Source organism: Miniopterus schreibersii, assembly GCF_964146895.1.
Source record: "Miniopterus schreibersii genome assembly, chromosome: 21".
Taxonomy (NCBI): Eukaryota; Metazoa; Chordata; class Mammalia; order Chiroptera; family Miniopteridae; genus Miniopterus; species Miniopterus schreibersii.
This window is the reverse complement of record NC_138123.1, coordinates 10,508,264-10,521,293: the sequence shown is the minus strand read 5'-3', so window position 1 is coordinate 10,521,293 and position 13,030 is coordinate 10,508,264. Positions and strand designations below refer to the sequence as shown.

General features: G+C 41.5%; 1 protein-coding gene across 1 annotated transcript in view; it reads left to right on the top strand.

Annotated features, from left to right (window-relative positions):
• KMO (kynurenine 3-monooxygenase) overlaps window positions 1–13,030 on the top strand; it is a 34,593-nt gene that overhangs the window by 17,668 nt on the left and 3,895 nt on the right. Inside the window, exons 6-12 of the mRNA XM_081123859.1 lie at window positions 885–972; window positions 2,816–2,981; window positions 6,187–6,258; window positions 7,398–7,519; window positions 9,161–9,308; window positions 10,885–10,942; window positions 12,804–12,886. Coding sequence (XP_080979985.1) covers window positions 885–972; window positions 2,816–2,981; window positions 6,187–6,258; window positions 7,398–7,519; window positions 9,161–9,308; window positions 10,885–10,942; window positions 12,804–12,886 — 737 coding nt within the window. The remainder of the gene's footprint in view (window positions 1–884; window positions 973–2,815; window positions 2,982–6,186; window positions 6,259–7,397; window positions 7,520–9,160; window positions 9,309–10,884; window positions 10,943–12,803; window positions 12,887–13,030) is intronic.

The following is a 13,030-nucleotide window of genomic DNA, read 5'->3' as shown; positions in this document are numbered from 1 at the left end:
TTCAAACCCCGAATCAAGCTCAGTCAAAATGAAACAAAAAGATCCAAAATCTGAGACTAGAGGGAGGCAAGTAGAGGCAGGAACAGTGAGTTGAAAGCCAGAACCTCTGGTACATGGGCCCTGTCTTTTTCTTTTCTGTGACCTCTGGCATCTTCCCTTTCCTTCCAGGATCTCCATAACTCCACTTATCAGATGAACGGCTTTGAACTAACCCTTACCTCCTGATTTGTGGCTTTGGAAACAAGAAAAAGCCTGTAATGATAGCTTTCCTATCCTTGAGACTAAATAATGACAAGAGTCATATTTTACTACTCCGACAAGAACAAACAAACAAAATACACTGACATAACCTGATTCTCTTTATTAGGAAGGTTCCAACAGTTTGACTTATTTCCTCCCTAGTGTCCGGGTGTGTGATTATAAAAAGAACTCGTGTCAATAACCTACATTTGTTAGGACTGGAATCAGGAGTCTGGAGGGCTTAGGGCAGGCACAGTGTGAGAGAGTTTGGCTGAATATTTTCAACCACAATGAAAGCCTTAAGTTATAGGGAGCTTTTAAAATATATACAGCCTGTTTACTTTCCAGGGTGCCAATAATCTCAGCAATGTAAGAATTTGCATAATGGAGTTAGTTGATTTATTATTTATTTATTTCTTTTTATTTATTTTGTGAAATGAGAGTAGATGATTTTTATCCATGTCTTTTACTATCAAATTACCCTGGGACTTTTTACCAAATAAAATTACCATTTTAATCATTTTTGCCTGGTAAAAATAAATAGCCGTATCATACTGTCAGAAAACGAGTCCTATTTCAATTTCATCAAGTGAAATAAGAATTAGAATTTTACTTTTGTTTGCTCTCTTCCTTTGTTTCCTCAGCTGTTGAGAAATATCCCAACGCAAAGATGTACTTTGGCCACAAGCTATTGAAATGTAACCCCGAGGAAGGAACGCTCACGGTGCTTGGGTAATCAATAACCCTCAGCCTGTTGACTTCACAGGGAGGCGAGGGGGATTCGAGTGGAGAAGTTTATCTGTAAACTTTGTTCTTTGGCTCTTTTGAAAAGAGTTAAATGATTAGAAAAAGGCTGCTGCAACCAGATTCTGGATTCGACCACACTCTGCTCCAACCAGATTCTAGATTCCACCACACTCTGCTGAAACAAGATTCTAGATTCAACCACACTCTGCTGAAACTAGATTCTACATTCAACCACACTCTGCTGAAACTAGATTCTACATTCAACCACACTCTGCTGAAACTAGATTCTACATTCAACCACACTCTGCTGAAACTAGATTCTACATTCAACCACACTCTGCTGAAACTAGATTCTACATTCAACCACACTCTGCTGAAACTAGATTCTACATTCAACCACACTCTGCTGAAACTAGATTCTACATTCAACCACACTCTGCTGAAACTAGATTCTACATTCAACCACACTCTGCTGAAACTAGATTCTACATTCAACCACACTCTGCTCCAGTCAGATTCTAGATTCGACCACACTCTGCTTCAACCAGATTCTAGATTCAATCACATCCTGCTTCAACCAGATTCTAGATTCAACCACACTCTGCTCCAACCAGATTCTAGATTCCACCACACTCTGCTGAAACAAGATTCTAGATTCAACCACACTCTGCTGAAACTAGATTCTACATTCAACCACACTCTGCTGAAACTAGATTCTACATTCAACCACACTCTGCTCCAATCAGATTCTAGATTCAACCACACTCTGCTTCAACTAGATTCTAGATTCGGCCACACTCTGCTTCAACTAGATTCCAGATTCGACCACACTCTGCTTCAAACTCCGTCCTCCCTGGAAACAGATGCCTCTCCTCAGCCCTGCTTCTCCTCTTTCTGGATGCTATTTGTCTGCCTCTCCTTAGCTGACTCTATTTCCTCTAAAGTTCCAAGCCTCATGACCTACTCTTGAGATCCATGATGGATTCCCAGTCCACTCAACAGCCACTGATAAATTTATGTCTCTAAAAGGAACCTCTCTAGCCCAGGCCTGTACCTTTATCCTCAGTCCTACATTCGATCCTAATCCATGTTAATTTCTCCTTAAACATCTTCATAGGGACCTCTTGCCATGACCTAAAACTTGCCTGAGACCTTGATCACCTGCTTTTCTCCAAGCATGTCCCACTCCTGACTGCCCTAGTCCTGTTACCCAGATAACGAGAATCATTGTCATGTGCCCGTTCCTCTATTTTCTCTGAATTTTTCTACTGGCCTCAGAGTCTATGTCACCTTCTTCCTGAGCATAGGCTACTGCGGTCACCTGGTTCCCATTTCCCGTCTCTTCTACGGTCTGCCTCCACTTCAGCACGTCCCCTGTGAGTGAGGTTTCTTAAGTTACCACTTTTCATACATCATCTCCCCAATGGGAAAAAATAATTATTTTGCCAGGATAATGTATTTAAATCTTTTGTCTTAACATTCAAAATTATCTTCTCACTCTGCGCCCTCCTCACACTGTATTCTTAAGTGCATCTTCTGCTCCCCTCTGCTCAAGCCGAATGTGTTCTCCTAAAATGTCCTGGTCGCATCCCTCCTCCCTCATGCAGGGAACTCAACCCGTAGACACACTTCCATAGCCACGCACGCCTCCATTAAGCAGTGCGGCTCTGTGTTTCTCTCATTCTCAGAAGAACACCTGTGACAGGGAGAAGTGCTACCATCTTCATTTCATAGCTGTCAACTCAAAGCTTGAAGGCAGGTTTGTAAATGGGAGTAGCAGCCCCACTGACTCACTCCTTTTTTTTGGATGGTTCTTTGTATTTTTCAGGTCTGACAAAGTTTCCAAAGATGTCACTTATGACCTCATTATAGGCTGTGATGGAGCCTATTCAACTGTCAGAGCTCACCTCATGAGGAAACCCCGCTTTGATTACAGCCAGCAATTCATTCCTCATGGGTACATGGAGCTGACCATTCCACCTAAAGATGGGGATGTGAGTCCTTTCCTTTCCCATCCCCACACCCCACCTCTCCTAGGGCAGCTGTTCTCAGTCGCATGTCTTGGTCAGTTTTGAGGTTGGCACAAGTACTCTGTCATTAATAAGAAATCGAAGTGTAGGTATCCCTTTAATAATATCCCTCTCTCTCCCTTACCTGTTGATATGCTTTCTTAAGTAGTAAAGAAAGAGGATTTGCAACCACCGTTCTGGAAACACACAGGGGATGTGTCCTACATAATAATATAATTTTTCTATTATTCTCTTGAAAGAAAAAGGGGGGTTGGGAATCAATTCTGAGCACTGACTGTCCAGAGGCCTTGTCCTCGCGATTAAGTCAGTAACAGTTATTAAGTACAGTGAACAGCAGGACGTTGCAAAGAGATTTCCAGGGGCTTTTCTTATTCCCTTGTTCCTGTGTTGGGCCATATGTGGCCTGAGGCAGATATGTGATATGTATGTTTTATATTGTCATAAGCAAGTAACTGTAGGAACTTATTAAGGAAAGCTAAAATACCAAAGAAAGTAATGAAGATCTTGGCTTATAAGCAAGAATCGGTAGACAGTGTTAGTTAGATACTTGATTTGCATATAAAAACATGCATTTTTTAAAAGCGCTGATCTAATCTATCTGTCTGAAATTCAGATATCTGTAAAATAGCTAAGCATTTAGGGATAGTGGTATTCTATACCAGTTATACACCAAACTGTATCCATCAGTCAAATCTATCGTTTAAGATTTTGTCTTTCTACTTCTTTCTGGTCAAAAACGTGTTTCCTAATTCTTCAGTGCTGATTCTATGGTTTTCTGGCAGATCTGTTCTCATGGCCCAGCATCTGATAATTCTGAATTACAGGATAATACAAAAACCACTATTTTGACATAGCAGTGTGACCCAGCCATGGGAATATTTTGATGTCACCCAAAAACAATCTACTGAAAATTAGCCTTCCCTCCCTTCCTCTCTCCCTCCCTCCCTTCCTCCCTCCCTCCCTCCCTCCCTCCCTCCCTCCCTCCTTCCCTCCCTCCCTCCCTCCCTCCCTTCCTTCCTTCCTTCCTTCCTTCCTTCCTTCCTTCCTTCCTTCCTTCCTTCCTTCCTTCCTTCCTTCCTTCCTTCCTTCTTCTTCATTTTTCTTTAATGTAACAGATTCTCTTATTCCATCTCTGATGACTGAAATGGGGATGAGCGATTGGGTGAGTGACAGTACTGGGTGTATATTAGAGGGGTGCTTTGGAGAAATGAATGGGAGGCTCATCTTAAAGCTCTTTTTGCACAGCAAGCAAAATGCTTTTGCTTAGACTTCGTGTTTGGGGGGACTTGTGGTGAGAGGGCCAATGGCGATTACTACAAGCCCAACCTGGGGACAGCTGTTGGATGAAAATGTCTATTGAGAGCATGACTTGGTAACAAAAGGTGAAAAATTAGCCCGGCCAGGCGTGGCTTAGCTGTTGAGCATCGACCTAGGATCCAGGCGATCAGGGTTCGATTCCCGGTCAGGGCATATGCCCGGGTTGTGGGCTGCAGCCGATCAATGACTCTCTCATCATTGATGTTTCTCTCTCTCTCTCTCCCTCTCCTTTCCTCTTTCTGAAATCAATAAAGATATATTTAAAATAAATAAATAAATAAAAATAAAAGGTGAAAAATTAAACGGTTGTTTTGCAAAGTCGTGAAATATGTATATGAACACCAAAATGTTCTTGGCATCATCTTGGCTTTCTCAAAACAATATGTAAACTATTATCTATGCCAGTGTGGAAGACGGGAGGTACACATTACCTTCCAAACTGTTTTTAACCAGCAGGTTCAACCTTCACTCTTGCAGTAAATGATAAATTGGTCAGCGGTCATTTCTCTGCTCTTTCCTGTTTTTGGAGCTCTAAAAGGTTGTAGAAATGGCCAAAAGATAGCAAGAGGGAAAAGCTTCCCCCAGACTGGCCTCTTTAGTTCCCATCTCAAACACTGCTTACTTGTGCAGCCCCAGCCCTTCCCCACTGCCCTGCACTCCTTTCCCATGAACCCCTTGCTTTAACCACTCCCCCCCCCAAATTTCTTACCTGCCCACTTTTACTTCCTATGCTTCTAATTTAGCACCAAATCACCTCCTGCTTGAACTGCTGGTAAAGGGAAGTTACCTGGCTTTCCGTGGGGATACATGTTGCCTCTCTGACTGCACTGTGAGGTCTCTGAGGTCAAAGAGTTATGCACTTATTCATTTCTATGTCTATGTATTGGGCTTTTTTCGGGGTTCTGGGGATTAAAGAGCCAGACAGGAACATTCTGTTCTCTTAACACACAAATAACTGTAACAAGTATGCAAATGTTAGCTAGGAGACTATGCTGTGCTTCCCGTGTCCCTTACCCTGTGCAATGTACACATGGCAAGTGCTTTCTAAACAACTGAAAAAGGAATGCAAACTTGAAATAGTTGGGAAAATGATTGTATCTTCTTGTATGTATAAACTATCCCTGGGAACCATAAGGGTTTGGGTCAGTTGGGTCTTGGGTCCATTGATCTACCCAAGTAATCAATACTTACTCAGGCTGCTGTTGCACTGACAAGACCAAATATTTACTATTTGTGACGTGGGAAACAAGTGATAAGAGGCTTGTTTGTAAAACTTGGTTTTGCCCATGAAATTTAAATTAGAACCTTTCCATCCATACAAATATGTCCCCAAATAAGGTGAACATAGATTATAAAAATATTATACACATATATATGTATATCCATATATATGTAGCTTATATGTGTATAAATATATATTTTATGTATGTATGTGTATGGAAATACAGAGAAGGAAGGGAGAGGGCATCTTATAGCCTGTTCTCAAATCTTCAATTATACCTACTATCAAAAACCCACCATACTGGCATGCAGAATATGCTATTGATTTTAAACGTTTTGAAGTCAAGTGATCATGTACTTTTGTAATAAAAGGCAATGGTTTTATATATATATATATATATATATATATATATATATATATATATATATTTTTTTTTACCTAACTTTGAGTTTATAAAGGTAGAACACAAAGTATTTTCTAAGACTATTTCTACATTATGTAGCAGTAGATATCACATGAATGATACTGATTTAAATTGCTGTGGAAAAAATATGAATAAGCAGAGTCAGTTTTATAGATGTTTTGCATTAATATACTAACCAAAGATATATATATACATTTTTTCTGCAGTTTGCCATGGAACCTAATTATCTGCACATTTGGCCGAGAAATACCTTCATGATGATTGCACTTCCTAACAAGGTAGATAGAATCTCTTATCATTCTGCATCTATAATTAATGCTGTTTGCACTTAATGTGTGTTTCCCCAATTAATCTCGCCATGGTTTAGTCTATTTAGTGACTACATATTTGAAACTTTGGGATAACTGAGGAAAATCCTGAAATCATCCCAATTATTTACTTTGGAAAGGGGGTTTAACATACGTGGTGACTAATGGGGGTTGTGTGTGGTGGTGCCTGTCATCTTTCCCAAGACGGTGTAGGAAGACATGACCCCCAAACAAAGCCAGAGGCTTAGGTTGTATATTAGAAAGTACTTTCAGCCTTTAAGATTTATAAAACATTGGAATATTCGTCATCAAAAAATAGTAGGGCTGCCTGGCCGGTGTGGCTCAGTGGTTAAGCATCGACCTAGGATCTAGGAGATCGCGTTTCGATTCCCGGTCAGGGCAAGTGCCCGGGTTATGGGTTCGAACCCCAGCAAGGGGCGTGCAGGAGGCAGCTGATCAATGACTCTCTCATCATTGATGTTTCTCTCTCTCCCTCTCCCTTCCTCTCTCTGAAATCAATAAAGACATAGTTAAAAAAAAAAGTAGGGCTGTTCTTTCATGAGACTCTACACTTTTTTGATATATAAATATATAAAATATATATATTATTGTATATATATTATTGTATATTAATATATATTATTGTATATTATTATTTTATTGTTGCTGTTGTTATTATGTGCAATATAGATACATGCAGGTATCTGATTCTCTGGTGGGTCTTTTACTCTTACCTTTTTTTCTCTTGTTATCAGTCTGGGGTCCAAGGCCTATTAATACTGTCATAAAACAAGCAACAGAGAAAAAAAAGGAGAAATGAAATCCAACTAACATACTAGTGATCTAAGGTGTAGAGTTTGCCTGGTGAAAATGTCTGGAATTTACAGGGTAGAAATTCTCCTGATAACTGAGAAGCTGGGGAGTAGCCCCAAGACTTGGCAGAGCTTTTCCCTGGGAGTCGAGGGACAGAGCGAGGGGGCCCCTCCCGGCCGCCCAGACAGTCCTCCCAGGCGCCCCTCGGCCACAGCAGGCACCCTGTGACTGGGGGTCCCCACCTGTGCCTACATCACGGCCTCCTGTTCCCTCTCTCACTGTTCTTTCCCTGGCAGAACAAAAGTTTCACGTGTACTTTGTTCATGCCCTTTGAAGAGTTTGAAAAGCTTCTCACGGGCAGCGACGTGCTGGATTTCTTCCACAAGTACTTTCCGGACGCCGTCCCCCTCATGGGAGAGTAAGTCGCAAGCTGTGCAATCGTGTCCTTTGCTCCATGGCTTTGAGTTACTGACATGTCACATGAAGGTCACGCACCTCATTTCGATTTTGCTCAAACATGTCCGGTGGCGCAGGGACCTAGACGTGAAGCCTGTATTAGCAAAAGAAGATGCTGTGCTGAGAGCAGTTAGCTGAGCAAGCCCAGGCCACTGCCACGTTCTCTGGGAAAGACGAGTCACCTGTGTCCCTAGGCCTTTCTGTATCCTGTGCGGGCTGGGAGGCCCCCCTGGTGGATAAGCGAGTCTGTGGCCCAGGAGGCACCAGCAGGCCCAAGTTCAGGTCTACCGCTTACTAGCTGCCTCAGCTTTCCTGCATCTCAGCAGGAAAAGGGCCATAGTGACATACCTGCCCCAGAGGGTTACTGTGGGGACTAAAGGACACGTGCCCATCAGTCAGCCATCGCAGGGCCTGGCCCATATGAAGTCCCCCAAGATTAATAGCTAATTGTATTGGTTGCCTGGTTTAGAACCCACGGCTCCTGGGGCCCAAGTCAACATCACCCTCCACGGGGGCCTCTGTCATCTCGTCTCACTCAGGGCCTCCGCCCCTCCTGGGATCCAGCTCACGTCCTCCCTCCAACGATGTCTTCATGGAGGCACAAGGCTGCAGAAAGAGCGAGACTCTAATACTGCTCTGCCCCCTACTGCCCTGAGTCTCAGGTTTTTCATCTTTAAAATGGGCATCCGGCCCTGGCTGGCGTGGCTCAGCCAGCTGAGCATCGCCCCATGCACCAGGTCTCTGGTTCAGTTCCCGGGCGGGGTAAAGGCCTGGGGTGCGGCTCAATCCCCAGCAGGGGGTGTGCAGAAGTCAGCCAGTTTCTCTCTCACATCAATGCTTCTCTCTCTCTCAAATCAGTTAAAAAACTTTTTAAATTGGCATCAGAATACCTATTTTTTTAGGGCAGTTTGTGCAAATTTAACGAGCTAACTAGGTAAAAGGGGCAGCCCATTGCCAGCCCATAGCAAGTCTTGGAAAAATGGTCAGTTTTCACCCTTTCCTGCCGCCTGATTCAGTCTATATTGACCTCCCCTACTCCGACCTTGATGGAAACCTGTTTGCACACCGAAATTTAGCTCTTCTATCCCACAGCTATTTCTTGCCTTTCCATCCAGATTTAGGATCCAGGTGACATACTGTTTCTCTACTTACAGCTTCCACGAAACCTCTGGAGACGCTTTTCAAACACCAGCTTGATTCCAACTGCTTTCAAATACATATAAATTCACATTAACTTTTATTTTGGTTTGTCGTGGTTTAATCAAACGCACAGCAGCACTTTGATGTTTCCATGAACACCTAAACACGCCAACCTCACTGAAAACTGCGTGGCCCGTGCACGTGAAATTTGCACGACATATACATAAAGAGACATATTTCAGATCGTTGAAATGCAGCCAAACGTGTTCTTTTTGATTATGGTTAATATTGTTGCAAACCAACGAAATTTGCAGATCAGGAAAAAATGCAGTCTCTCCCTTTCCTGCCATCTGCGTGTTTGTCAATAAAATCCTACGGGGGTAGAGCCCGTCACTGTGAAAGACTCAGGCAGTACCCGGTGCCCGGTTTAACGTCTTTCCACCCTGACCACGTTTCTCCGAAGGCAGGCCCTGTCACGGGATTTCTTCCTGCTCCCGGCACAGCCCATGATCTCTGTGAAATGCTCCCCTTTCCACTTCAAGTCACGCTGTGTGCTGATGGGAGACGCAGCGCATGCCATTGTCCCCTTCTTTGGGCAAGGAATGAACGCGGTAAGTTCTTTCCCCCTGGGGAAATCCCACCCGAAAACCCTTAAATAAAACCAAAACATGTCTGAAACTATCCCCACAGAGTCTCTGTGAACACAACCAATTCTACAATCGTAACTGCTGTTCAGCTAGATTCATCAGTAGCTGTAGTCAAGACTTGAATTACTTGATCCAGTCATTTAATGTAGAGGAAAAAAGCGTAAAGCCTGAGATAGTCATCTGTACAGTTAGCAAACGCTTTGATAGCTTAAAATTCAGAGACTTGACTAGCAGCAATATAAGACTTAATTTTTAAATATTTTCCTAGAGATTATGGGTAAGTATATAAATGTTAGGCTCAAAGAAAGAAACCATCCTAAATTATCTTTTTTCCCTTCACTTTTTTACAAAGGAATGGAAAAAACCACAATTGATGGGGTTAAATAAAACTATGAAACAGATTAGATGTTGAATACTACTGCTTTCATGGAAATTTTATTGTTCTGGCTAAAAAAATATTTCAGAAAAGAAACGGTGTTCAAATATCATGTGTGTGTCTTTGATAACTAATAGCTTTATAATCATAGTCTTTTATTGTTTGGGTTATTGGGATATATTCCAAGTATGAATAGGCTATGAATCCAATCAATTATATTTCCTACAAAGCAGTGGTAAATAAACATTTTGTTTTATGAAAACGTAAGAGCACACCCATTTTAGTGGATAAGTGCCCAGGCTCTGGCATCAAAAGGCCTGGGTTCAAATCCTGACTCCACAATTTGTTAAAATATGCTTTTGCATAACTAACTTACCTTGATTCCCTCTGTAAAATTGGGATTTTAATAGTATCTACCTCATAGAGATTCTTGGGATGTATATAAATTAATTAAGTAAAGAATTTAAAAGTGTCATTATCTCAGTCCTATATGGTATCTCTCACATCTAAATTAACAGTCTATATAACTGAGAAGTAAGTTTATTTGCTTCAGATGTAATCTCTATATTTGATGTGAAGGTTATTCCATTAACTTTTACATATATTATATTGCCTTTAAAACTGTAGTTTGAATTCCTAGAAAGCAGGAAACACAGCTTTTGACTTTTTTCTTCCCCACTGTATTTAGCATTGCACCTTACTAATTTTGTAGAGTTCTTAATATTGGAAATTTGCTTTACTCTTGGCTTATAGGAACTAAATTAATATGAGAGTTTTATCCTGTCATTAAATTGCTCTAAATCTGAATCTTAAAGACCTGGATAGTTTAAATATAATTCTAATACTCATGGAAGAGCAATATAATTATTCTTACTTCTTGAAGAAGCAATGGAATCCATAAAAAATTGCAAGAGTAATTTAAAATTCTGATCAAATTCCAAATTATAGATAACATATATATGAACTGGGCAAAGACAAAACCATCAAGCAGGCAGTTGATGGTCTTTTAAAATCATCATTTAATGCCAGGCATGACTGTTCAGCTGCCGTGTGCTGGTTGAGGTAAACATCCTATGAACTACTAATGGAAGGCCTACTCAAAATTGCTAAGAAGCTTTCATTATTTCTAGTTTATTTTTCCCATTTTTTGTTTTCTTATTTCAGGGCTTTGAAGACTGCCTGGTGTTTGATGAGATAATGGATAAATTCAATAATGACCTTAGTAAGTAAAATTTCTCAAATGGACATGGATGAGCCCTGCTCATTAATTGTGGACCTGTTTCTGATCCTGGGTGGTCACAGCCGCCCTCTGCATATTTCCTGGTCAGGATTATAAGTGTTTCTGCTGATAGATTCTGCTGCTCTCACTGCCCATATCAGTCAAAGAACACCCAGAGAGGGAAACATAGTTTTTGTTTCAGGCTTGTACATGGAGGTCTAGGCAGTGATCCACATGAAGATAAAAGCTCCGAGACCAGAAATTGGTGGAGAGATGCTCCTTTCTCTCCCATTCAACCTGGGTGCCACCCTGCCAGCACCCCTATAGCTGCCCTCAGATACACTGTCAGAAGCTCCAGTGTTCTCTTGCCTTTTGCCCGATCAAAGGTCTCAATCCAATACTTCCATTTGCCTTTTGATTAAAATTGACTCCACCAATATGTTAATTTTACAAACATAAAAGCTTAAAAAGTTTTATATGTAATTCTGAAATTAAATTAAATGTACACACTTTCCACCTGTAAAAGAAACTGCAAACAATGGCCTAAGAACCGAATAGCTCTGGCTGCTTCTCAGCGTTATGTGGTCTCAAAGGCACCCTTTGAACCTAAACCTGTTCCAGGTGAGGGATGGACTAGGAGAGCTGCCTCTAAACCTCCACTGGGTGCCAGTTGTGACTCACCAACTAACGAGCTGTGTTACCTTGAGCGAGTCACTTCATCTTTCTAAAGTCTCAGGGGATATTTTTTTCATCTAGAAAGTGGAGATGATAACACCAACTTCAGAGAGTTGTTGTGAAAATTAAATAATTTGCATGAAGCTTTTTTAAAAAAAAATCTGGTGCAAAATAAATTCACAGGAAATACTTATTGTAGGAAATCATGGGCACTGTGGTGCCTGCATCGGAAGAGAGCACACGTTCCAGGACAAATTGCTTCTGGTTTTCTTCCAGCTCATATTACTTCCCCCTTTCTTAACCCTCATGTGATCGGTGTCATGTGCTACCAATGACCGAGGAATATGGAGGCTACATGTATCAGTAGCCTCTGTCACTACTGGCTTTGGTCACTAGAGAAGAAAGACAGGACAATAACAATAGGGCAGTTATAATAACTAACATCGCTCAACATCCCATGTGTTCGGCGGCTTGATGTCCTTTTAATGCATTATCTCATTAAAGAACACCCAGGATAGGTGCTATTCTTGCTCCTATTTCACAACTGAGGCAACTAACTTGTACACAGTAACTTGCACAAAGCCATGTGGCTGGGAAGTGGTAAAACCGGGCCTTGCACCCAGATTCTCCCACTTTGGAAAGGGCTTCCTTACTAGCTAGAGTTGTTTGGCCATGTGGAAGTCATAGTAGTTAGTCAGTAACTTATCAAATATATTTATTCAGTATTTGCTATATACCAGGTGAAGATTTCAGACACGAGTATGACATGGGCCTGCTTCTGGTAGCTCACAGAATAGTGGGGGAGCTGTGGTTTCAGCTAATAAGGTGTCTTAGGCGCAATGAAATATCATGCATGGGGTAGCAGGGGAACAGCAAATTCTAGGCCGGATGGGGGTGGGGGGTCATGTACAGTCATATGAACTGCTTTCCACTTGTGAAATAAGAAAATAATGATTTTCTAATCAACCAGTCTGCATTACATTATCGTTGTCACAAGTTTTATTTACTCGCAATAGGAAATACTTACGTGTTATTGCTCAGCAGTCATAGATTGTTGGTCACGCAGCCGGGTTGCCCACAGTTTTAAGAAGTTAGGGAGAGAGTACACTATTTAATTTTACCTATGCAGAGCCCAGCTCATTTTTCTAGACTGCCTTGGAAAACATGCATTATTTAACTTGGTTTGTAGGTTTATGTCTTCCTGAATTCTCAAGGGTTAGGATTCCAGATGACCATGCGGTTTCAGACCTATCCATGTACAACTACATAGAGGTGAGTGAGACGGTTCGGCTCTGCTCCATGAGGTCACTCATTGACACTCTAACAAATTTTTATCAAAAATTTACTGATGAACAAAATAGGTTCATGGAACAGAATAACAGATCTCAGTGGGGGTAGGAGGGGACAGGGAGAGAT